The sequence below is a fragment of the Phoenix dactylifera genome, chromosome 18 (genome assembly GCF_009389715.1).
Source record: "Phoenix dactylifera cultivar Barhee BC4 chromosome 18, palm_55x_up_171113_PBpolish2nd_filt_p, whole genome shotgun sequence".
Classification (NCBI taxonomy): Eukaryota; Viridiplantae; Streptophyta; class Magnoliopsida; order Arecales; family Arecaceae; genus Phoenix; species Phoenix dactylifera.
Genome location: NC_052409.1, coordinates 6,771,490 through 6,797,678, shown reverse-complemented (window position 1 = coordinate 6,797,678; position 26,189 = coordinate 6,771,490). Strand labels below are relative to the sequence as shown.

Genomic DNA, 26,189 nt, shown 5'->3' with positions numbered 1-26,189 from the left:
TTTGCATATGCTATCGAAATTTTGTATATTAATAATATATCATAATATTAATATTAAAAAGTATTTTGAAAAATAATTAAATAATTATATTTATTTTATTTTAATTATCTATTCTATTATGTTAAAAAAAAAAGATGTTGAGGTGCAAACGAAGGTTGGAACTGGTTCCATAACACAAACTAATGTGCCAGGTGTCCCACTCTTACCCCGCCTCCCAAGGTTCCACCAACCTCCATTTGCGTCTCTCGGACACACAAACAAACACTTTCCGACCGACTCCGCCGCCCGCCATGGATGCCCACCAGCTCTTCGATTCCCTCACTGCCCATATCGCCCTCTACCACTCCTCAAAACCAAACCCGAACCCCAAGCCTCGCGCCGCCGTCCTCAGGTGGTTCTCCTCCCTCTCCGCTTCTCACCGCCAGTCCGCCCTTACCGTCATCGACCCCGACTTCGTCCGCATCCTCCTCCAGATGCTCTCCCGCCTCCGCCGTCACGGCCACGGCTTCTTCTTCCTCCTCCCTGACCTCCCCGCCTCTTCCTCCCCCTCCCTCCCCTCCCTCTGCTTCCGCCGCTACCACGGCCTCCTCGCCCGCGCCGCCGCCTCCTCCACCGCCGAGCTTGACCTCGCTCGCTCCCTCCGCCTCTTCGGGTCCCGGGAGGGCGAGCAGACCGCCGACTGTCCCCTGGATTTCCTCACGGTCTCCGAGGACTTGGTCGTCGACGCGGACCGGTTCGTGGAGGTCATGGATGGGATCTCCGGTGGGAGGTTCCTGAGAGAAGAGGAGAGTGGGTTGGGGGCGCCCTGGGCGGAGCTGCCGTGGTTGAAGGATAAGGGGTACTACAGCTTGGAGGCATTCGTGGCGAATCGGCTGGAGGTGGCGTTGAGGCTGGCGTGGCGTAGCTCCCATGGAGGGAAGAATCCGAAGGGGAGGAAGGCAGCGAAGGAGAGGGCTGCGGTCGCTGGTCTAGCTGCCAATGCCTTTTGGAGGAAGAAGGGGTGCCTGGACTGGTGGATGGGGTTGGATCCCGGACAGAGAAAGAAGATTTTTCAGGCTTTTTTAGGGAAAGCAGCGAAATTTCTGGTAATTGTTTTACCGTCTTGGATTTCCAATGTAGCTTTGGTTTTTACTCCCCAATTCATCCTACAAAGTTTCTGTTTTTACCGTAAGAGTTATAAGATCATTAATGGAAAACTTTTGTTACCAAAAAAAAAAAGAGAGAACTTTAATATTTGAATAACTAATGATAAAATCTGAACCATGTGAGGATTGAGATCTTTTATTTTTCGTAAAAGGGAATGTTTATTTTAGCTAACTTTTGATTCAGATTCAGTGTATGAAAGTGGTTCTTCATGTCAATTGACAGCGCTTGCATCTTAAAGCATATCAGAGGATGTGAAGGGGTGCTACAATCTTATCCTGAATACCAAAAGCACCTTTGTCCTCAAAGTCTTGCCATATGATTTTATTACTTGTCAATTCTCAGTGTGAGAGAGAGTCAGAATGGTTGCAGGAACCTGGAACCAGGTTTTACTTGTGAATTACTTGTTGAGCTGAACTCGTGAAGGTCTTCCTGCTGTTTGGTTGACACAACTATTGGATGTATGTTTTATCAATAATTGGATATCCAACGTGGTCTTCCTTGGTGCTGGTTTAGACAGTGGCTTGTGTTGCATTGCAAGCTTGCTCATTTCATTGCACCATTTTGTGCACTTACTGCTAATCCTACCAACTAGTTACTCAGGTGGCCTCTTGCTAAGGAAAATGACCTTTTGAAGTAGCATGGTACAGAATCTGTTGAGGGTCCAACTTGATGTCATGCCATAGAAATTAAGGATTCACTCATGATTTACTTTTGTGAAGAGAAAGATCAGATATTTTTTATAGAAATGGCTTAAGAACATGAAATGGGTGGTGATGAAGTTGTAGGCTATGTCTTTACTAGGAACTAATATAATTCATTTTTTTGAAAACATTCTTTTGGTTTGTCTAGATTTCCTGTTTTTATATTTAGTTTAGATCCCATGCTCCCCCTCCCAACTCTATTTAAAAAATGTTTACCCTGAAAGTTCCCACATTCTTGAGAAATCTTCATGGACCACCAAGTTAAAGCATGCTAACTAAAAGGTGAGAGAATGATTAATTCCACTGATATATATGGAATACAAAATAAGAACTAGCTTACATCTACAGCATACGGCCAACTTGTTATAGTCCATGTGTGTCTGCATTATGTATGAATTGCATGCACATTGTACTAATCCACTAAATGAGTTTGTTATATTTCATGGTATATGGAATAATCATTGGGCATGAGCCCTTCCCTTCACCCCTCCTACACCCCAGAGAGAGAGAGAGAGAGAGAGCAAATGGCTTAGCATACTGAAGACACTTCTGGAGAGAAATGGGAATTTGGTTGAGTCCTTTGACTAATAACTGGGGACTTATTTAGCACTAATGAGTTTATTATAAGAAGCGGTATTATTCTTTTGATTTCACACGGGTAAATTGAGATCTAATATCTTGTATATACAAGGGTCTTTGTTTCCAAAGCATAATTCGTTATTACTCATTACCTGATCCAATTGGCAAAGTTGGGATTCATGGGCCTAAAATAGAACACCATGATATTATAGCACTCTTCTTTGGTTAGCTGCATGCATTTTTGGGAATTTCTTGCCGAGAAAAGGATCTTCTGGTGTTGGATCATGGGTTTCATTCTTTTGTAAACTGGCAATCTATCATGAAATATGAGTGGTAAATATATTGGATGTTGATGCTTCTTTAAACTTTTGTGGATGAGATCTGAGAGCCTTTCTCTGATATAGCAGACTTACCTTATACTTGGTTTAAAGCTTCCTCTTTGCCCATATATAAATTTATTGATAAAGTAAGACATGAAGTCACAGGATTAGTCTATGAGTGAAAGAAATCTATCATGTAAAAAGTTGTCAGCTTGCAATTATCTATCATTCAAAGTTAATTCTGAAGAGACTTATTATACTTTTTCCAAAGAAATCAGATTAAGATTCAAATTGTTGTCCAAAAAGAAGAAGTGAAAATCATGATGCTTATTATTAATTTGATAAAGAATAAGTGGAGAGAAGCATTTTCTCCTTGTTTTGTGCCTAAATCCACTCTTTTGCCTCATGTCAATGACCGGCCAAGGATTTAAGTATTGGTGGTACTAACCATACCTCACTGTACTGGTATCAATATGCCCCTTGATACTGTACCAATACATGTTACATAATCTTATTTTTCTTGTGCTGGCAGCAAGAGGCATACTATCTGTTGACACAATAACCAATTATACTGATCTATACCCTACCTGTAAGGTATCGGCATTGGTTCTTCAACTCTTGATCGACACAACGAAGAAAACTGCCAATTTTTATGTGAAACTACAGAGATTATCTTGATTTCTCGTATTTTATCAATGAGATGAGTTTCAGCTCATTATCGTTGGCGCTTTGCTGGTAAACATCTTTCTTTTTATGCATCAATAATTGCTAATATTTGAACATTGTAACTCTTCAGGCAAATGAGATTGTTAAAGGGTCAAACAATGCTTTGAGGAAGGAATTTTGTTTCTGTAAACTTGAAGATGAACTGAAACTAAGATAGAGTCCTATGGCATCTTGGCAAAGGGTGAAGAAGTCATTGTTCAGAAGGAATCTAGATTTGTCCTTGGATATCATCACTGTGCCATCTCATAGAAGACCACGAATCCTGACCAATTATTTGAACAGATTGCTAGTGGTTCAGGAGATATCTACTTTTTTAACATGTTGGCTTAGTGAATCTGAAGACAAGGCATTATTTTTCAGCACATTAGAATCTCTTGACACCATTTCTGATTGTATAATAAGAAACCTGTGAAGACTCCTCATGGTTGTTTCCATTAGTTATATAAAACTTGAACTTATGGGAGGTGTAAAGTTAAAGGCCCTCCCACACAAAAGTGAAGAGAAGTGCAATGGTGGTTGTCGGAGAGGGAAGAACAAATGTCGCAGTTCAAGAAAGCTAAGTTCTACTTCTAAGCCATCCAAGGTTGATTCAACATTACACAAAACTTCTATGGTATCCACATACTTTCAGCAACTTTTTCTTTTTTTTTTTTCTTTTTTTTTTTGCCCTTTCTGACACAACTTAGTGATAATTAATTTACTGACGTCATTTTCAGGATCAAGGATGTGGAGAAGACTGTGCAGATGATAGCAGCTCTGGGCTTTGCCCCCCAGAAAGCACTCTTTCAGTAGTGGATAATCAGAAGGCAAGGACAACTAGTCCTTGTGTTCCAAAGAAAGATCCTGGGAGGGAAACTCCGTTAACAAAAAAGGGAATAGAAGTAAGAAAAAAGGTGGAAGAAAAGGAGCATGCTGCAGGTTTAGCTGACAGCAAGGGCCATAGACGTAAGAAAAAAGGTGGAAGAAAAGGAGCTAAAAGTAAAAATTCTGGCTTAGTGAAAGTTGGATTTTCTGAATTTGATAACAAGAAAACTGCTGTAACATCTGTTGCTCCAGAAAGTGAACTGACAGAATCTTTACCTGACCCCAATGATTCTGCTGCCAGGCATAGTCTGTCTCCTGTTTCTAATTTATGTGATGCTTCTGTTAAGCCTGATTTCATCAATCACAATGAAATGATGAGCATCCAGCTAGATCCTGACCCTCATTCTATTGCAGATTTCTGTTTTACTGGTGTGGAATGTAATATGAGTTCAAACAATTCAGAAGACTATAATTCTATTAAAATGGCTGAAGGCATCTCCCAGATATCTTCAGGATCTTCTGTGAGAAACATTAATGTTTGTTGTGACAAACTTGTAAATTGTATTAATTCTTCCATAAGTTGTTCCAGTAGCAATACTGCATGTGAAGTAATGAGCCCTGCTGTGTGTACACTCGAGCTTAAGGAACATGAGCATGATAGTACCCAGGATATAAATAACACCCATTCACAGTATGTTGCTCCTCCAAACTTGGTTCAAGGTATTATGGATGAGAATAGTTCCATAATCGAGAATAATGGTAGTGAATCTTATGTACGAAACCACACAAGTTTCATGGGAGGCACTTCATATGAGTGGCCTACCATATCGCCTCCTGATTTTACATCTGTTCATTCACAGCATCTCCCAGCTGCCACAGACAGATTACATCTGGATGTTGGTCATAAATGGCCCAGTCACTTTCATCAGTCCTTTCTGCCTTCCAGGCATCAGGGAAGAAAGCCATCAAGTGAAGGTGGGCGCAGCCGAATTTTACCTTCTCTAACTTTGCCCATGAGTTTGGACTGGCCTCCTATGGTCAAAACTTGCAGTAGATTGAGTCAGACTGTGACTGTAAGCTATGATTCTGGATATGATCCAAGGATGCAGTCTTCACTCTGCCCAGGATTTGCTACTTATGGACTGCAAATTAATGGGACTTCCGGTGAGAATGAGAGAAAGCATCCTGGGGATATTTTAGATATGTATGATTTGAAAAACACTTCTGATTTGGTGGATGATACTGAAAGCTGCTGGTTTTCTGTAGAAGAATATGAAACTCATGCATTTTCTGGAAAGGATTATAATCAATTTTTTGGTGGTGGAATAATGTACTGGAATCCTGCTGAACATGTTGGAACGGGTTTCTCTCGCCCACCTTCTCACAGTTCTGAAGAGAGTGCTTGGGCTTGGCATGAAGCAGATATGAATAGAGCTGTTGATGATATGGTTGGCATGCCTGGATTATCTGCTTCCTACAATTCGAATGGTCTGCCCTCACCACCTGCTGCCCCATTTTGTTCACCATTTGATCCATTGGGACCGGGACACCAGTCTGTTGGTTATGCTATGCCAGGAAATGACAGTACTGGAAAGGTACTGAACTCCTCATCTTCAGTATCCGATGGTCCTGAAGAGAAAGCCTCAATATCTGTGAAAAATCCACCTAATGGTTTTGAGGGAGTGAAAGGGGATACACTTCCATATTCAATGCTGCGGCCGATCATTGTTCCAAGTATATCAAGGAGGGGTTCAAGATCTGAATTTAAGGTTGGTCATGATCATAAAAGCCCATGTATACCTACTACTAAGAGGGAGACCCATCGCATCAAGCGGCCTCCATCACCAGTGGTACTTTGTGTTCCTCGAGTACCTCGACCTCCTCCACCTTCTCTAGTTGGAGAATCTAGAAAGAGGGGCTTTCCAGTTGTAAGATCTGGTAGCTCAAGTCCTAGCCATTGGGGTATGAGAAGTTGGTATTCTGATGAAAGTAATTCTGAGGAAACTCGACTTTGTTGGGATGGTGCTGAAGTTGTTTGGCCTTCATGGCGAAACAAAGGGCTGGCTACCTCTTCAATGGTGCAATCTATTCACGGGTCTTTGTTGCAAGATCACCTTATTACAATTTCCCAGCTAGCTCGTGATCAGGAACATGTATGGGCTATATCATCATAGTTTTCCTCACATATCTTGTTTGTTTATGTTATGATCTTTTATTGAAAATTTGATGTTGCAGCCAGATGTTGCCTTACCATTGCAACCTCCTGATTTATTGAATTGTCCATCTAATGAGTCATCTCTGTCTCTGATGCACAATCTTCTTCACGAGGATATTGATCTTTTCTGCAAGCAGGTATGGCAGTTTTGACAAATTTTTGTAAATTTTATTTATCAAAAATTCTAAATTTTGCCTTACCCACTTTGGACATCACACTACTGTGTACTGTTGCTCTTGCGTAGGCATTTAATATCGTTACTCAAGATGCATGTGTGTTGAACAGTGAACCTTACATATACAATTAGTTCATGAATAGTAAAATATAAAGACATCCTTAGCACAAATAAGCTTCATAGGCCTACCAAGATTTTAACTCCTCTATGCATTATCATTTTTAATTTTTTTTTTGTTTGTATTTATCATCTTGACTCCAAGGTAATTGCTGGTTCATCATTAATGGTAAATCGTAGGTTGGTGCTGAGAATCTGATCTGGAAGCCCTACACTAACTGGGCTGTCAAGAGGGTCACACGATCTCTTCAGGTACTCTGGCCTCGCTCTCGGACAAATATATTTGGTTCCAATGCAACTGGTTTAGCTCTTCCAACTAGTGATGTGGACCTCGTGGTTTCTCTCCCTCCAGTACGGAATTTGGTGAGAAACATACCATAAGTTGAAGAAAAATCCTCATCATTGTTGTGTACAGTTGATTCTGTTGAAATTTCAAATTTAACAAGTGCAATTGTTTGTCAGGAATCCATCAAAGAAGCTGGAATTTTGGAAGGTCGCAATGGTATCAAGTAAACATGCCTTCAGGTATCTTGCTTGATTTGCTTCTGTGCAGACAAGTTATGTTGCATATGTGTCATTGTTTATGTCTGTGGTCGTTCTAGTTGATAATTATCTACTTATCATAACCATTCCTCTAACATGAAACCTGAAGGCACATCAAACCAGGAATTAAGACTATCCTTTTGTGATCCTGATTTTGTGGTTATACCTCGTAAATCCTACATCATGGCCTTTTTAATGCCCATTTTGTGCATACTATTTTGCTTTAATTCAAAGAGGCATACGGAAATAGATTGTTCTTGTGTATGAAAAAAAAAAGATTGTTCTTCATTGAAAGTTTTCATAACGGTTGATTTCTGTCCAATTCAATCCATTTCTTCAGTTTTTTAGGTTTTTTACTTGCAGACCTAAGCCTTTGCATTTTTCCTTAATGGTTTACTTTATGCTAAATATTCTTAAGGATATACTGGCCAATGACATCGTATTATTTGGTCTTTCTGGATGAATAAAGCTGTTCAAAATTCATCTGTTTGATCTCTTCTGAGAAGTTTGTACCAAAAAAAAAAAAAAAAAATCTCTTCTGAGAGGTACTATTTTTCCCCTCAATTTATCAATATCCAGATGTTTTTTCATTGGAACATTTGTTGCTTCTTTGAATTTTCATATATTTTCTGCCTCAATTATAAATCAAGGTTCAACTTTTTCCATAGATACAAGTATTCATAGATAATCGATAAAGAATGTCAGCCGACCTTTTATATTTAGTACATTTGGTTAGAATTTTGGATTGTTGGAAACCGCTAACAGAAAATCATTTGTTCTCTTCATGCTCTATGGCCACAGTTTTCCATTGCATATTGTCATTTACTGGGACTCACAGAAGAGAGTTTAATTTCCATAGAACCATGATACTACATTTTTGAGAAATGATAAATTATGGATAACAATTGTCAGGACACCTGTGTCTTTCCCTAGCTGTAGCTTAGTTGAAAATTTTGAGATACAGCCATTGACTATGTTGCTGAAGTGAATAGAATTTTGAGATTCTGTTTGTTGCTTCCTTGAAGTAATGCTTCTCATTAGAATCTGTTCTGTGGCTTTTCTCACGTACTGCTTAGGCTCTGTTTGGGGGAGCTGTTGGCAGTAGAGCTGTTGGAAGTAGAGCTGTCTGAAGTAGAGCTTTTATACAAAGCTATTTGCTGTTTGGTAACTACATTTCTAAAGTGCTGTGGCACTTTAACATGTGTTTGGTAAATAAACTGAAAAAGTACTTTTGTATGACAAAATTACTATAAAGGACATTGCATAGCATTATACAACAAAGCATAATAAAACATAACATATATTAATACATAATATACGATATAGTATAATATTACTGTAATATAAAATAATATTATTATAATATAGTAATATGACATTGCATAGCATAGCATAATAGTAATATAATTATTAGAGTAAATTAATTTTTCATAATATAACATAATATTAAATTATTTAATATAATATATTAATGTATTATGATATAATGTAATATATATTATATTTATAGTATAATACAATAATAAAGATAAAAAATATTATAATTATTAGTATAAATCAATTTTCCTTAATATAACATAATATTAAATTATTAAAAATAATATATTAATGTATTATGATATAATGTAATATAATATAATATTTATAGTATTATGCAATAATAAAGGTATAAAATAATATAATTATTAGTATAAATTAATTTCTCATAATATAACATAATATTAAATTATTTAACATAACATATTAATGTATTATGATATAATATATTATAATATTATATTTACAGTATAATACAATAATAAAGGTATAAAATATTATAATTATTATTGTAAATAATTAATAATGTTGAAATATATTTATTATCTTATTCATTCATTCATTTATATAAATATTTATTTATTTATTTATTCTTTTTTTATTTTTTAAATTTTCTTTTCTTCTCTTTTTTTCCTTTCCTTTTCTTCTTTTTTTTCCTTTTTTTTTCTTTTCCTTTTTTCTTCTCTTCTTCTCCTTCCTCTCCCCCATTCTCTTTTCTTCTCCTCCAGCGTGGCCGGCGGCGCCGGAAGGGGGCCAGTGATGGGGACCTCAGCCCGCCGAGCCCCAATCCGGAGTCCACGGCCGAGCCAAGTCCCAAAGAAGCCAACCTCCACTGTTTGGAAGCATGTCCAAACAGTGGACATCAGCCCCGGCCACAGCAGCCGCGCGCAGACCCCTGCGCACGCCAGCAGCAGCGCGCCAGCCACGTCGCTCCCAGACCAGCCACGCGCGGCCAACCGCGCGCACACCGGCCTCAGCAGGCGCGCGGCCCTCCGCGCGCAACCCTGCAGCGCGCGCACCCGCGCGCGACCGCCCAGCAACGCACGCACCTGCGCGCACCAACCTTGCAACGCGCGCACCCGCGCGCGACCACACTGCAGCGCGCGACCCCGCGCGCGCCCGCGCTCAGCCAGCAGCGCGCGCCCAACTTCCAGCCGGGCCGACCCGCGCCCTAGCGCCAGGCCGACCCGACCGCTCGGACAGAATCCTGGCGAGGTTCTGGCAGCCGAACCTCGCCTCAGCCGAAGTGGCCCGGTGCACTGCCAGGACACCAGCCCACGCCGCGCCAGCATCCAGCACACGTGCAGCAGCTTGCTTCACGCATGCCACGGAAGGGCATGGTCATGGCCGATGTCCGGGGGCACCAGCCCGTGCGCGCGCACCCAGGCACGCGCGCACAAGAGGAGAAGGCCCGAGCGCAACAAGTCCACAGCCCGGTCAGCCAACCAAGCGGCCGAGCACAATCCAAGCCAAAGGGTCAAGAACGGCAACCCGGCACTAGCCCGCGCACATTGCGCCCAATTCAACCAAGGGTAAGCCAAGTCAGCGCACAACCCATGGCATGTGTGCGCCCGACAGAATTAGCAAGAACCTGGCCAAAGTCCAAGTGGCGCCCAACCAAGCAATGCAGCCATCAAGACAAGTGCGCCCTGCCTAAAACAGCAGGCCAAGACACATGGCAGCACAGCCAAGCAAGGCGCCCAGCATCATGCCCAGCCAGGACCACAAGGCAGCGCGCCCCGCAGAAGCGCCCAACCAAGCGCGCGAGCAGGGCCACATGGCAGCGCGCCCAGCAGAAGCGCCCAACCAAGCGCGCGAGCAGGGCCACATGGCAGCGCGCCCAGCAGAGCCGCCCGACCAGGCGCGCGGCCATAACTGGCCGCGCCACATGGCAGCAGCCCCAGCAGCGTCGCCCCAGCCTCCGCCCAAGCAATTCCCATGTGCGCCAAGGCAAAACCGAAGGGGAAGCCTGCAGGCTTTCCCATAGCTATTAGGCGAGCAGAACCATGGGCGGCCAAGATGCAACAGGCTGCCAAACCGAAGGCCAGCAGCAAGCCATGTCAAGGATCCGCGTGAAGGGGCAACAAGCACAAAAGCACAATATCAGCCCGACAGCAAGAAGCATTCAAACCACAGCGGCACATGGCAACCGGCGCAAGCACCAACTTGAAGACCTTCCTTAGAAGGTTGGAATTCAAATTCAAACCGAAGCCGGCCAAGCAACTCATGAAGCACATGGCCGAATGCATTTGAATTCAAATTCAAATGAAGTCGGCCAATCCCATTTTGAATTCCGAAGGCATGTAGCCAGTAAGGCATTAGGCCTATAAGTAGAGGCCCTTAAGGCCGAGGAAGCTATCTTTTCATCATATCCATTTTGACTCAGAGTCTTGTAAAGGGTTTCATCCCTTAGGTCCCTTAGGGGTCATTCGGCCGAAAGGCTTGGGCTAAGGAGGAGCATATCACTCCCCTTAGATAGTTCTTAGGATAGGGCAAGGACACTTCCCGTCCCTTGGCCAACCATTCCATGTAATCGTTGTCCTCTTGGAATTGAATCTCAGTTTCTTCCCCACATCATCGATTCATTTCCTTTGCCATTTCCCTTGTGTGGACTATGCATTGGTGAAGGCCAAAGACAACAAGAAGAGCCACGTTACCCACAAGTCGGTCCCAAGGAACAAGGCAACCGAGCCACATCAATTGGAGGATTGGGCCGGGGATCGGGACCGCAAGTCCCCGGGTACCCAACACTGGTGCTTTCATTGAGAGAAGTCTTCAAGGAGATCGTCGGGAGCTCGACTAGTTTGAGACCCACGGAAGGTCGATCTCAAGTGGTAACGTAAGCTCTTTCGGATCTACATACTTATTGTAATTCATATGAGGTCTGAAAATTAGATCTTTGTTTTCACTTTTATCTTGTAAGATCTAATTGGGGGTGAGTGCATTTGCTTGTAACACTACTCTTTGGAGGGCTGGATCATCCTTTGGGTGACGGCCATAGGAGGTTCGGATTGGTCTTCAAGAGGGAGAAAAGTAGAAGGGTTGTCATGGAGTCGGGAGGAGACTCAAACAACCAAAAGTTGATAGAAGCCATTGAAGGGAGTAGTGCTAGGTTAGGCAATGTCTTAGACAATGTAATGGAGACATTGGCCGCCATGAGGAGGGAGAGCAATGCCAATGCCGAGAGGCTAGAAAAAAGATATGGAGAAAGGGAGAGCAATGGTAGTGATGGGCTCCGAAATGAAAGAAGAAGGAGAGGAAGTAGGAGTGGAAGAGAAGAACCATTTGAAAGATGGGCCGATGGTATCCATGAGGAGGATCGGCCAAGAGAGTATGAGGGAGAAGAGAGTGAGCCCCAAAGGAGTCCTCTACATCGAAGGCCTCATGGCCGGAGAGAAAGAGAGGAAAGGAGGAGAAGAGAGGAAGAAGATGATGTTAGGGTTTCGGATCGGCATGATAGGATCCGGAAACCGAAGATCGATTTCCCTACTTTTGGAGGAGGTGACCCTTATGAGTGGTTGGATAGAGTGGAGCAATACTTCCTAGTGTACGAAATCCCTAGGGAGGAGAAGGTGACTCTAGCTTCCTATCACTTGGAGGGGAGGGCCAACCGATGGTGGAGGTGGCTAAGGAACCTCTATGCTAGAGAGGGGAATCCATTGGGATGGACGGAGTTCATGGATGAGTTCTTGAAGCAATGGGGACCATCGCCGACCATCAATCATCATGGCCAATTGGCCAAATTGAAGCAAGAAGGCAAGATTCAAGACTACATCGACCAATTCCGCCAACTACAAACCATGGTGGAAGGGTGGTCCGAAGAAGCACTCCTTGGTACATTCGTGGATGGGCTCAAATCGTGGCTATCCAAGGAGATCAAGCTCAAGCAGCCTACTCGACTTCAAGATGCCATGAGGATGGCCGAAATCATGGATCAAAACAACTTCCATGACCGGCGGCCAACCAAGGAGTCTTTCAACCGCAAGGACTCCAAACCTTTGCAATTGAAGCCTCAAAATTCTGCAACAACGACCTCCAAACCACCACAACATGAGGTTCGAAAGCTCAACCGGGAGGAGTTGCAAGAATACATCAAGAAAGGCCTATGCTTCAAGTGCGGTAACAAATGGGAGAAAGGCCACCAATGCAAGCCCGGCCAATCCTTTGCCATCCACCTTGTGAGCAGCGAAGATGAGGCCGATGAAAGTGCTACTTCATCCTCCGAAGATAGCACCATTGATGAAGAAGATGAAGCCACAAGATCAGCCCATGAGAATGCCGAAGTGTCCTTGCATGCACTATCCGGAGTACAACGACCATCGACGATGAGGATGATGGCATGGATCGGAAGACATGAGGTATCCCTCCTTGTTGACAATGGATCCTCCCACAACTTCATCAACCCGGATGCTTTACATAGGATCGGACTCAAGGGGGCAGCCACCGAACCCTTTGATGTGAAGGTTGCAAGTGGAGATCGTCTACAATGCCAATCCATTGTCAAAGATGTGCGGCTCAATGTCCAAGGAGTCCGCATAGTGGCTGATCTACATGTCCTCCAACTAGTTGGCCTAGATGTGGTTCTAGGCAACGCATGGCTTCGGAGTATTGGTAAGGTCATCACCGATTACAAAACGATGACAATGGAGTTCAAAGTCGGCACCAAGAAGAAGGTATGGATAGCATTTCATCCAAAGGAAGTTCGGCCTTGTGAAGCCAACATGCTTGAGAGGCTATGCCGTGGGGGAGCTTTATGCCTCGCCGTGGTCATGGCCAACCAAGGAGGGGCTGCGGGGGGACCTCAACCGCAGCCAAATGAAGACATGAGCACCCTTCCATTGCAAGTACGCCAACTTCTTGAAGCTCACCAAAAAGTCTTGGAGCAACCGACCCACCTTCCACCACAAAGACCTTTTGATCATCCGATCCGGCTCAAGGATGAAAGCAAGCCCATCAATGTACCTCCTTACCGGTATGCTCACTTCCAAAAAGGTGAGATCGAAAGGCAAGTTGAAGAGATGATGAAGCAAGGGTTGATCCGCCCAAGTACAAGTCCATTTTCTTCCCCGATCCTCTTGGTAAGGAAGAAAGATGGATCATGGAGATTTTGCACGGATTACCGAGCTTTGAATGAAGCCACAATCAAAGATCGCTTTCCTATACCCACGGTGGATGAGATGCTAGATGAACTCCATGGCGCAAAGTACTTCACAAGATTGGATCTAAGAGCCGGCTACCATCAAATTAGAATGAGGAAGGAAGACATCCACAAGACGGCCTTCCGCACCCATTCCGGCCACTATGAATACCTAGTCATGCCATTTGGTCTATGCAACGCTCCATCAACCTTTCAAGCGGCCATGAACAAGGTATTCAAGCTTCACCTCCGAAAGTTCGTCATAGTTTTCTTTGATGACATATTAGTCTACTCAAAGTCCAAGGAGGAACATATGAAGCATTTGGATCAAGTCATGAGTATCTTGGAAGAACATAACTTCTACATCAAAGCTTCCAAGTGCGCCTTTATGCAAGAAGAACTTGAGTATCTTGGGCATATTGTTTCCGGCCAAGGCGTGAGAGTGGATCCACGCAAGATAGAAGCTATGACCGATTGGCCTTTGCCCAAAGACATTTCAGCCTTGAGAGGGTTCTTAGGCCTCACCGGCTACTATAGAAGGTTTGTAAGGGACTACGGCCTCATTGCTAAACCCTTTACCAACATGCTAAAGAAGGACGGGTTCGAATGGACTTCAGCCGCCAAACAAGCATTTGAAGAACTTAAGAGAGCCATGACTCAAACCCCGGTGCTTGCTCTTCCAAATTTCAGCCAACCATTTCAAGTCTACACGGATGCAAGCAATGAAGGAATTGGTGCGGTCCTAGCACAAGACAAGAGGCCCTTGGCCTACATTTCTAAGGCTCTCGGTCCTCAAAAGAAGGCATGGAGTACCTATGCTCGGGAGATGCTTGCCGTGGTCCATGCGGTCAAAGTTTGGAGACCCTACTTACTTGGGAGACGCTTCACCATTGTGACCGACCAACAAGCTCTTCGGCATCTCCTCACACAAAAGATTGTCACTCCGGATCAGCAAAAATTCCTGGTAAAACTTCTTGGCTTTGAATATGACATCATTTATCAACCAGGGAAGGAAAACAAGGTGGCGGATGCATTGTCACGCAAAGAAGGAAGCCCCGTCCTAGATACCACCCTTGAGGACAAGGGTATTCTCCAAGAAGGGGGGGATGATGGGGACCTCAGCCCGTCGAGCCCCAATCCGGAGTCCACGGCCGAGCCAAGTCCCAAAGAAGCCAACCTCCACTGTTTGGAAGCATGTCCAAACAGTGGACATCAGCCCCGGCCACAGCAGCTGCGTGCAGACCCCTGCGCACGCCAGCAGCAGCGCGCCAGCCACGCGCGGCCAACCGCGCGCACACCGGCCTCAGCAGGCGCGCGGCCCTCCGCGCGCAACCCTGCAGCGCGCGCACCCGCGCGCGACCGCCCAGCAGCGCGCGCATCCGCGCGCACCAGCCTTGCAGCGCGCGCACCCGCGCGCGACCACACTGCAGCGCGCGACCACGCGCGCGCCCGCGCTCAGCCAGCAGCGCGCGCCCCTGTGCGCGCCCGAGCCCAGCCAGCAGCGCGCGCCCCTGCGCGCGCCCAACTTCCAGCCGGGTCGACCCGCGCCCCAGCGCCAGGCCGACCCGACCGCCCGGACAGAATCCTGGCGAGGTTCTGGCAGCCGAACCTCACCTCAGCCGAAGTGGCCCGGTGCACTGCCAGGACACCAGCCCACGCCGCGCCAGCATCCAGCACACGTGCAGCAGCTTGCTTCACGCATGCCACGGAAGGGCATGGTCATGGCCGATGTCCAGGGGCACCATGTTGAGGACCCCCGCAAGCCACGCCGCAAGAAGAGCAACAGTCGCACACCAACTGAGGGCCAAAGTAGCCATGCCAACCAAAGAGGGCCATCGGACCACAAGGAGGCCAAACGGGGGGTCAAGCCAAGGCCAACTACTTTGCTTGGAAAGCCTTGGCCAAGCCCCTTCATGCGGCCGAGCACGCCCAACCTCGGCCAAGCCAAACATGTGCCCATGCATGCCCAAGCCTTGGCCAAGCATGCCCAACCTTGGCCGAACCCGCCGCGCGCACCGCCCCGCCAAAGCCAAGCCGCAGCCAAATCCTGCCGCAGCCAACCTCGCTTGCTACAGTGCGGCGAGGTTCTTGGCCAAGAACCTCGCCAGCTACAGTGCCCACGCACAGCCAGGCCGCCAGCAGCCAGCTACAGTGCGGCGAGGTTCGGCAGGACGAACCTCGCCTGCTACAGTGCCCGCGCCCACAGTGCCCGCGCTCCCAGGCCCGCGCACGCCCAGGCCCCTGCACGCCCAGGCCCGCGCCCAGCCGCGCGCGCACGCTTGCCTGCCAGCGCGCCCAGCAGGCCGACCGCCCGCGCGCGCCCGCGCCCGCCCGCCTGCGCCCGCCCGTGCGCCAGCGCCCAGCCGACCGCGCCCGCCCGTGCGCCAGCGCCCACGCGCGCGCCCGTGCGCGCTAGCCAGCCTGGCGCGCGCCCAGTCCCAGTCCCGCCCGGACTGGGACACGCCCAGCCGGGACGCGCGACCCGGTCAACCGGGACACGCGTCCAGTGCGTCCGGTCCGCAGAACCCATGCAGATCCCACCCTCCATCCCTTTCCATCCAATGGCCAAAAAGCAAGCCAAAGTTCAGCCGTGGGAGGGCCCTTCTTGGGTGATCTTTAGCCATCCATCTCATGCCAATCAACGGTGGAAAAGCCTTGGATCCATGTGAAGACAAAGTGCCATGTTTTGTCTAGGGCTTAGGCTATAAAAAGAGATGTAAAAGACCATTGAGAGGCATGAAGAGTTCTTCTAGAGTCATGTTGTTATGTCGGCCGTAAGGCTTGGGCGGCGTTTGTGCCGAATTCGGTCTTAGATCTTGTGTTCTAGGACTTGGGCTAGTGGTAGATCCATCAATCTCCACTAGATTGGGCTAGGAAGGGATCTCTTCAATCTCTTTCTAGATTTCTTTTGCTTTCTTTATTATTGTTCTTCGTTATTCAAGTTAGTGGAATATAAACCAAGTTTGCTTTCATTGTTGATCCTCTTCTTGATGGAAAGTGGAACACACGGCCCGGCCCCCTCCTGCGGCCGCGGTGGCCTGGCTGTTGGGTACCCGGGGACTTGCGGTCCCGATCCCCGGCCCAATCCTCCAATTGATGTGGCTCGGTTGCCTTGTTCCTTGGGACCGACTTGTGGGTAACGTGGCTCTTCTTGTTGTCTTTGGCCTTCACCAATGCATAGTCCACACAAGGGAAATGGCAAAGGAAATGAATCGATGATGTGGGGAAGAAACTGAGATTCAATTCCAAGAGGACAACGGTTACATGGAATGGTTGGCCAAGGGACGGGAAGTGTCCTTGCCCTATCCTAAGAACTATCTAAGGGGAGTGATATGCTCCTCCTTAGCAAAAGCCTTTCGGCCGAATGACCCCTAAGGGACCTAAGGGATGAAACCTTTTACAAGACTCTAAGTCAAAATGGATATGATGAAAAGATAGCTTCCTCGGCCTTAAGGGCCTCTACTTATAGGCCTAATGCCTTATTGGCTACATGCCTTCGGAATTCAAAATGGGATTGGCCGACTTCATTTGAATTTGAATTCAAATGCATTCGGCCATGTGCTTCATGAGTTGCTTGGTCGGCTTCGGTTTGAATTTGAATTCCAACCTTCTAAGGAAGGTCTTCAAGTTGGTGCTTGCGCCGGTTGCCATGTGCCGCTGTGGTTTGAACGCTTCTTGCTGTCGGGCTGATATTGTGCTTTTGTGCTTGTTGCCCCTTCACGCGGATCCTTGACATGGCTTGCTGCTGGCCTTCGGTTTGGCAGCCTGTTGCATCTTGGCCGCCCATGGTTCTGCTCGCCTGATAGCTATGGGAAAGCCTGCAGGCTTCCCATTCGGTTTTGCCTTGGTGCACATGGGAATTGCTTGGGCGGAGGCTGGGGCGCCGCTGCTGGGGCTGCTGCCATGTGGCGCGGCCAGTTATGGCCGCGCGCCTGGTCGGGCGGCTCTGCTGGGCGCGCTGCCATGTGGCCCTGCTCGCGCGCTTGGTTGGGCGCTTCTGCTGGGCGCGCTGCCATGTGGCCCTGCTCGCGCGCTTGGTTGGGCGCTTCTGCGGGGCGCGCTGCCTTGTGGTCCTGGCTGGGCGTGATGCTGGGCGCCTTGCTTGGCTGTGCTGCCATGTGTCTTGGCCTGCTGTTTTAGGCAGGGCGCACTTGTCTTGATGGCTGCATTGCTTGGTTGGGCGCCACTTGGACTTTGGCCAGGTTCTTGCTAATTCTGTCGTGCGCACACATGCCATGGGTTGTGCGCTGACTTGGCTTACCCTTGGCTGAATTGGGCGCAATGTGCGCGGGCTAGTGCCGGGTTGCCGTTCTTGACCCTTTGGCTTGGATTGTGCTCGGCCGCTTGGTTGGCTGACCGGGCTGTGGACTTGTTGCGCTTGGGCCTTCTCCTCTTGTGCGCGCGTGCCTGGGTGCGCGCGCACGAGCTGGTGCCCCTGGACATCGGCCATGACCATGCCCTTCCGTGGCATGCGTGAAGCATGCTGCTGCACGTGTGCTGGATGCTGGCGCGGCGTGGGCTGGTGTCCTGGCAGTGCACCGGGCCACTTCGGCTAAGGCGAGGTTCGGCTGCCAGAACCTCGCCAGGATTCTGTCCGGGCGGTCGGGTCGGCCTGGCGCTGGGGCGCGGGTCGACCCGGCTGGAAGTTGGGCGCGCGCAGGGGCTGGCTGGGCTCGGGCGCGCGCAGGGGCGCGCGTTGCTGGCGGAGCGCGGGCGCGCGCGGGGTCGCGCTCTGCAGCCCGCGCGCGCTGCAAGGCTGGTGCGCGCGGATGCGCGCGCTGCTGGGCGGTCGCGCGCGGAGGGCCGCGTGCCTGCTGAGGCCGGTGTGCGCGCGGTTGGCCGCGCGTGGCTGGTCTGGGCGCGCCGTGGCTGGCGCGCTGCTGCTGGCGTGCGCAGGGGTCTGCGCGCGGCTGCTGTGGCCGGGGCTGATGTCCACTGTTTGGACAAACTTCCAAACAGTGGAGGTTGGCTTCTTCTTGGTTTGACTCGGCCATTTGCTTCAATGCTCGGCTGGTTGATGCTCTTTGGCGCGTGGCTTTCATGGGGTCCATAACATTTCCCCCTTCTTGAAGAGCATCCTTGTCCTCAAGGATGAAGCCTGGATATCTTCTTTGGATTTCTTCATAATCTTCCCATGTAGCTTCTTCTTGGGGAGTACCATGCCAATGTATTAACACTTGCCAAACCGGTTTCCGATGTTTACCTCTCCTCCATATTCGATAATTTAGTGCTTCATAGGGTTGGAGGAGTAGTCTTCCTTCTTCATCAAAGGTGGGTAACTCCGGTTGGATGAGGGTAGGATCCCCCACCCTTTCTTTTAACCAAGAGACGTGGAATACCGGATGGAGTAGTGAGGTTGAAGGTAACTCCAATCGATATGCCACGTTCCCGATTCTTTCAAGAATTTTGAAGGGCCCATAGTATTTCTTTGATAATTTGAAGCTAAACTTTTTTCTAAGGGCCTTTTGCTTCTTTGGATTAATCTTCACATAAACATATTGACCGGGTTCAAATGTTACCTCTCGATGCTTTTGGTCATAGTATCTCTTCATTCGTTGTTGAGCTTTGGCAAGTTCCCTTTTTGCATTGGCTAAGGCTTCGTCTCTTGCCATCAATTGTTGATCTACCTCGTGGGTTCGAGCGGTGCCTCTTTCATAGGATGCCAATGTTGGTGGAGGCCGCTCGTAGACAAGTTGAAAAGGACTTGTGTTGATGGCCGAATGATGTGATGTGTTGTACCAAAATTCGGCCCATGCAAGGTACTCCTCCCATTTGCTTTGTTGATGGTGGCAAAAGCATCTCAAGTATTGCTCCAATGTTCGGTTGACCACTTCGGTTTGGCCATCCGTTTGCGGGTGGTAGGATGAACTTGCTTTGAGTTTGGTTCCTTGTAGAGTGAACATCTTCTTCCAAAAATCACTTAGAAAAATTCTGTCCCGGTCGGAGATAATAGTCCTTGGTATCCCATGTAACCGGACTATGACTTCTACAAAGGTCTTGGCTATAGTTTTGGCGGTATAAGGGTGTTTGATGCTTACAAAGTGTGCATACTTGCTAAGTCTATCCACCACTACCAAGATAACTTCATGCCCATGGCTAAGCGGAAGGCCTTCGATGAAATCCATGGATAGGTCTTCCCAAATCATCCCGGGTATAGGAAGGGGTTGTAGGAGTCCCGGGGGTGCCCTAGGGTCATACTTTATGGCTTGACATACATCACATTGGGTTACCAAGTTTTTGACTTCCGATTTCAATCCCTCCCAAAAGAAGAAATGTTTGATGCGTACATATGTACGAACCCACCCCGAGTGACCTCCTTCTTTGCTACTATGGAAGTGATCTAAGATGTCTTTTCTTAAGTTGGGGACATTAGGGACATAGACATACCCTTTGTAGAAGATGAGACCGTCTCGGATTTTGAAGTTGGCCACCCCATCGGCTGCGGCTTCCACCTTTTCTATGATCTCTTGGGATCGGCTGTCAAGCTTGGTGGCTTCACGGATTCGGTCCCAAATTCGCCAATCAGCTCCACTAATGGCAATGCAAGTGGGCTCTTCTTCTTCGGGTGGTAATTGGGCAGCAAGAGAAATCGGATTTGCCTCCTCGTCAAGAATGTGGTCTTGCTTACTTGCTGAAATTTCTGCTGCGGTTGGAGTTGCTGCAGCTTCTTCATTGGTGATGAGACTTGGTTGGTTCTCATGTTGAATCATGAAGGCACGTCCGGTGTCTTCCTCGGATGATGCGTTGTCATGATGATCCTCATCTGAATTTTCTGCATCTTCAGAATTTTCAGGATCCTCCTCAAGCTCTATCACAAATGCTTGGCCTCGGTTGCAGCGATGGCCCTTTTCCTATTTCTTCCCGCACTTGTAGCATAGGCCCTTGTCGAAGAACTTTTGGAGCTCTTCCCGGGAAAGTCGTTTCACCTCATTGGACTGCGGTTTGGAAGAGGTTGCTGCAGAATTTTGAGGCTTCAATTGCAAGGGTTTGGAGTCCTTGCGGTTGAATGACTCCTTGGTTGGCCGCCGGTCATGGAAGTTGTTTTGATCCATGATTTCGGCCATCCTCATGGCATCTTGAAGTCGAGTAGGCTGCTTGAGCTTGATCTCCTTGGATAGCCACGATTTGAGCCCATCCACGAATGTACCAAGGAGTGCTTCTTCGGACCACCCTTCCACCATGGTTTGTAGTTGGCGGAATTGGTCGATGTAGTCTTGAATCTTGCCTTCTTGCTTCAATTTGGCCAATTGGCCATGATGATTGATGGTCGGCGATGGTCCCCATTGCTTCAAGAACTCATCCATGAACTCCGTCCATCCCAATGGATTCCCCTCTCTAGCATAGAGGTTCCTTAGCCACCTCCACCATCGGTTGGCCCTCCCCTCCAAGTGATAGGAAGCTAGAGTCACCTTCTCCTCCCTAGGGATTTCGTACACTAGGAAGTATTGCTCCACTCTATCCAACCACTCATAAGGGTCACCTCCTCCAAAAGTAGGAAAATCGATCTTCGGTTTCCGGATCCTATCATGCCGATCCGAAATCCTAACATCATCTTCTTCCTCTCTTCTCCTCCTTTCCTCTCTTTCTCTCCGGCCATGAGGCCTTCGATGTAGAGGACTCCTTTGGGGCTCACTCTCTTCTCCCTCATACTCTCTTGGCCGATCCTCCTCATGGATACCATCGGCCCATCTTTCAAATGGTTCTTCTCTTCCACTCCTACTTCCTCTCCTTCTTTCATTTCGGAGCCCATCACTACCATTGCTCTCCCTTTCTCCATATCTTTTTTCTAGCCTCTCGGCATTGGCATTGCTCTCCCTCCTCATGGCGGCCAATGTCTCCATTACATTGTCTAAGACATTGCCTAACCTAGCACTACTCCCTTCAATGGCTTCTATCAACTTTTGGTTGTTTGAGTCTCCTCCCGACTCCATGACAACCCTTCTACTTTTCTCCCTCTTGAAGACCAATCCGAACCTCCTATGGCCGTCACCCAAAGGATGATCCAGCCCTCCAAAGAGTAGTGTTACAAGCAAATGCACTCACCCCCAATTAGATCTTACAAGATAAAAGTGAAGACAAAGATCTAATTTTCAGACCTCATATGAATTACAATAAGTATGTAGATCCGAAAGAGCTTACGTTACCACTTGAGATCGACCTTCCGTGGGTCTCAAACTAGTCGAGCTCCCGACGATCTCCTTGAAGACTTCTCTCAATGAAAGCACCAGTGTTGGGTACCCGGGGACTTGCGGTCCCGATCCCCGGCCCAATCCTCCAATTGATGTGGCTCGGTTGCCTTGTTCCTTGGGTCCGACTTGTGGGTAACATGGCTCTTCTTGTTGTCTTTGGCCTTCACCAATGCATAGTCCACACAAGGGAAATGGCAAAGGAAATGAATCGATGATGTGGGGAAGAAACTGAGATTCAATTCCAAGAGGACAACGATTACATGGAATGGTTGGCCAAGGGACGGGAAGTGTCCTTGCCCTATCCTAAGAACTATCTAAGGGGAGTGATATGCTCCTCCTTAGCCCAAGCCTTTCGGCCGAATGACCCCTAAGGGACCTAAGGGATGAAACCCTTTACAAGACTCTAAGTCAAAATGGATATGATGAAAAGATAGCTTCCTCGGCCTTAAGGGCCTCTACTTATAGGCCTAATGCCTTATTGGCTACATGCCTTCGGAATTCAAAATGGGATTGGCCGACTTCATTTGAATTTGAATTCAAATGCATTCGGCCATGTGCTTCATGAGTTGCTTGGCCGGCTTCGGTTTGAATTTGAATTCCAACCTTCTAAGGAAGGTCTTCAAGTTGGTGCTTGCGCCGGTTGCCATGTGCCGCTGTGGTTTGAATGCTTCTTGCTGTCGGGCTGATATTGTGCTTTTGTGCTTGTTGCCCCTTCACGCGGATCCTTGACATGGCTTGCTGCTGGCCTTCGGTTTGGCAGCCTGTTGCATCTTGGCCGCCCATGGTTCTGCTCGCCTGATAGCTATGGGAAAGCCTGCAGGCTTCCCCTTCGGTTTTGCCTTGGCGCACATGGGAATTGCTTGGGCGGAGGCTGGGGCGCCGCTGCTGGGGCTGCTGCCATGTGGCGCGGCCAGTTATGGCCGCGCGCCTGGTCGGGCGGCTTTGCTGGGCGCGCTGCCATGTGGCCCTGCTCGCGCGCTTGGTTGGGCGCTTCTGCTGGGCGCGCTGCCATGTGGCCCTGCTCGCGCGCTTGGTTGGGCGCTTCTGCGGGGCGCGCTGCCTTGTGGTCCTGGCTGGGCGTGATGCTGGGCGCCTTGCTTGGCTGTGCTGCCATGTGTCTTGGCCAGCTATTTTAGGCAGGGCGCACTTGTCTTGATGGCTGCATTGCTTGGTTGGGCGCCACTTGGACTTTGGCCAGGTTCTTGCTAATTCTGTCGGGCGCACACATGCCATGGGTTGTGCGCTGACTTGGCTTACCCTTGGCTGAATTGGGCGCAATGTGCGCGGGCTAGTGCCGGGTTGCCGTTCTTGACCCTTTGGCTTGGATTGTGCTCGGCCGCTTGGTTGGCTAACCGGGCTGTGGACTTGTTGCGCTCGGGCCTTCTCCTCTTGTGCGCGCGTGCCTGGGTGCGCGCGCACGGGCTGGTGCCCCTGGACATCGGCCATGACCATGCCCTTCCGTGGCATGCGTGAAGCAAGCTGCTGCACGTGTGCTGGATGCTGGCGCGGCGTGGGCTGGTGTCCTGGCAGTGCACCGGGCCACTTCGGCTGAGGCGAGGTTCGGCTGCCAGAACCTCGCCAGGATTCTGTCCGGGAGGTCGGGTCGGCCTGGCGCTGGGGCGCGGGTCGACCCGGTTGGAAGTTGGGCGCGCGCAGGGGCGCGCGCTGCTGGCTGGGCTCGGGCGCGCGCGGGGTCGCGCGCTGCAGTGTGGTCGCGCGCGGGTGCGCGCGCTGCAAGGCTGGTGCGCGCGGATGCGCGCGCTGCGGGGCGGTCGCGCGCGGATGCGCGCGCTGCTGGGCGGTCGCGCGCGGGTGCGCGCGCTGCAGGGTTGCGCGCGGAGGGCCGCGCGCCTGCTGAGGCCGGTGTGCGCGCGGTTGGCCGCACGTGGCTGGTCTGGGCGCACCGTGGCTGGCGCGCTGCTGCTGGCGTGCGCAGGGGTCTGCGCGCGGCTGCTGTGGCCGGGGCTGATGTCCACTGTTTGGACAAACTTCCAAACAGTGGAGGTTGGCTTCTTGGTTTGACTCAGCCATTTGTTTCAATGCTCGGCTGGTTGATGCTCTTTGGCGCGTGGCTTTCATGGGGTCCATAACACCGTGGCCGGCGGCGGCCGCGGGAGGGGCCCGGGTCGTGGCCGGCGGCGCTGCGGCAGTCTCGGCGGCCGCGGCTGGCCCCCTGGGAAGTGCTCTCCTCCCGCGAGGCCGACAGCGCCGGAAAGGGGCCGGGCCGTGGCGGACGCGGGAGGGGGGCGGGTCGTGACCGCCGGCGGCCGCAGGAAGGGGGAGGGTGCCCCCTTCTTCTTCCTGTTCTTCGGCCCCTCCCCACCGTGGGACCTCCTTCTTCTTCGGCACTGCCCTTTTCCGTGACGGGGACATCGTGGCCAGCGGTGGCCGCGGGAAGGGGAAGACCACCCGTCTTCCTCTTTTTCGGCGCCTCCCCACCATGGGGGCGGGGGAGAGGGAGGGGGTGCGACGACGAGGCAGAGGGAGAGGGTGCGGCGGCGGGGGAGAGGGAGTGGGGTTGGGTGGGAGAGGAAGAGACGGTGAGAGAGAGGTTTTTGGGAGGAATTTTTTTTTTAAATGGGGGTATTTTGGTCAAAAATACAGCTTTCCGAAAAAGCTGAAAACAGCATTTTCAGAAAGCTCCAAATTGGAGCTTCTCCCCAAAAGTTGTTTTCAGCTTCCCGCAAAAGTTGAAACAGCTTTTTGAAAAATTTATCAAACACCATTTTTTGGCTAAAAGTACTTTTGGAGGGCCAGAAAGTGCTTTTTGGCCCTCCAAAAGCTCCCCCAAACAGGGCCTTACTCTTCTGGTTTTGTTCCAGCATGCAGCTAGGTACCTTGCAAACCAAGAATGGGTTAGAAATGACTCCCTAAAAACAATAGAAAACACTGCAGTTATGCCTCGTTCTTTCTCATGTTTTTTCTTAAAATAATTCCAATTCTTTCTTTTCTTGACACTTGGACTCTCTCATCTCACTGTCAACTTATGTACTTTATCAAAATTTGTGGTGTCCAGATACCTGTCATCATGCTTGTGGCAGATGTTCCTCATGACATTAGTCTTTCAAATGACAATTCTTCCATTGTGGAGACACCAGAAGCACATTCAACCAAGATGCCTGGAAAGGAAAGCATCCCTTGTCCAGATCTGTCTAGTTCAGCAAATACCTCTTGGCCAATGTGTTCAAAAATGAAAAAGGATGTTGCTGTTGATGTGAAATCAATTCGTCTTGATATCAGCTTCAAGTCACCATCACACACAGGACTTGAAACTTCTGAACTGGTAATCCATAACTTTTCAACATTTTTTAATTTGTTAATTGCAGATAAGTTCGTTTCCTTTTTTTATGTTGGATTTTCTTCCTTCTTTTAGACGTGAGGTCTTACGCTTTTTGAGTATGCAATTAAGGGAATTCTATTTGTCATACTAGAGTTTTGTCTGTGTTTTTGGAACATATTTGTGAGTCGTGACTATATGTGGTGAGCTACACTTTAGATGGCCTGACAAATTGGCTTGAGGTGAACTTTTAGTGTTTTTCTTTTATTTTCTGGATAAGTTTTCTTTGTTTTTTATTGGAAGTCGAGAATTTATGGTACAAACTAAAATGTTGGACTCGATCTAGGCAAGTTGATTTTCTCAGTTGGCATATACTTTTTAAGTAATGAAAAAACTATTTTGATGTAATAAATCCAATTTTTGCTTCATTACCAACTTATGGACTTTTAATTGTTTTGTGATTGGATTTTTTATGAATATTTATTTATTAAATTATATGGAGGAAGAGATTGTTATATTACTGAACCCATATCTCTATAGGTTAAGTGGGTGACAATACATGCGCAATTTGTTTGAACTTAATGAATAATAAAAATTATGGAGCCTAAGCTTGAGTGTCAGTCACTCTTAGGCACCATTACCATATCTAGGGGTGGGCAGAGGCCAGCTTACGGCCTGTTCCATCTCTAACCATAATTGAACCCAAACTCTAACCTAAATTACAATCCTACATTATATTTGATAGTGGATTTGATTTGGGTACTGGATAGCTATTGAATTCAATTGGGAACCCAAACTCAAACCTAAATTACAATCCTACATCACATTTGATAGTGGATTTGATTTGGCTACTGGATGGCTATTGAATTCAGTTGGGTTGTTTCGGTCTCATTTAAAGAGAGAGAGAGAGAGACGTATTTGATAGTGGACTACACGTCTTTGA

At 48.3% G+C, this 26,189-nt stretch overlaps 2 protein-coding genes across 4 annotated transcripts; both read left to right on the top strand.

Moving 5' to 3' along the window:
• The first annotated feature begins 92 nt into the window (after window positions 1-92).
• LOC103710741 lies at window positions 93-25,238 on the top strand. 3 transcript variants are annotated; one of them, XR_005506848.1, is made up of 7 exons: window positions 94-1,085; window positions 4,189-6,429; window positions 6,512-6,628; window positions 6,964-7,146; window positions 7,246-7,308; window positions 24,792-24,863; window positions 24,986-25,238. XR_005506848.1 is itself a non-coding variant. In XM_039115554.1 (6 exons), exons 1-5 carry the CDS (start codon window positions 183-185, stop codon window positions 7,294-7,296), a joined length of 3,495 nt encoding a protein of 1,164 aa, XP_038971482.1. In that variant the 5' UTR covers window positions 94-182; the 3' UTR covers window positions 7,297-7,308; window positions 24,986-25,119. The 3 variants fall into 3 exon arrangements, 2 of the variants coding, with proteins under 2 accessions (XP_038971483.1, XP_038971482.1); XM_039115554.1 differs by lacking the exon at window positions 24,792-24,863 and having other exon boundaries at window positions 24,986-25,119; XM_039115555.1 differs by lacking the exons at window positions 7,246-7,308; window positions 24,792-24,863; window positions 24,986-25,238 and having other exon boundaries at window positions 93-1,085; window positions 6,929-7,112.
• On the top strand, window positions 11,691-20,352 carry LOC120104475. The gene is made up of 2 exons (XM_039115670.1): window positions 11,691-14,865; window positions 20,141-20,352. The coding sequence occupies exons 1-2, from the start codon at window positions 11,691-11,693 to the stop codon at window positions 20,350-20,352; spliced, it is 3,387 nt and encodes a 1,128-aa protein (XP_038971598.1).
• Window positions 25,239-26,189: the final 951 nt, after the last annotated feature.

What these genes read in the sequence shown, in the direction of transcription:
- LOC103710741 (XM_039115554.1), top strand. Translation starts at nt 183, where the DNA reads ATGTGCCAGGTGTCCCACTCTTACCCCGCCTCCCAAGGTTCCACCAAC. An exon ending in TTGATCTTTTCTGCAAGCAG is followed by an intron (nt 6,629 to 6,963) that starts GTATGGCAGTTT and finishes GGTAAATCGTAG; the next exon opens with GTTGGTGCTGAGAATCTGAT. An exon ending in TCCCTCCAGTACGGAATTTG is followed by an intron (nt 7,147 to 7,245) that starts GTGAGAAACATA and finishes ATTGTTTGTCAG; the next exon opens with GAATCCATCAAAGAAGCTGG.
- LOC120104475 (XM_039115670.1), top strand. Translation starts at nt 11,691, where the DNA reads ATGGAGTCGGGAGGAGACTCAAACAACCAAAAGTTGATAGAAGCCATT. An exon ending in TACCACCCTTGAGGACAAGG is followed by an intron (nt 14,866 to 20,140) that starts GTATTCTCCAAG and finishes TCTTTTCTTAAG; the next exon opens with TTGGGGACATTAGGGACATA.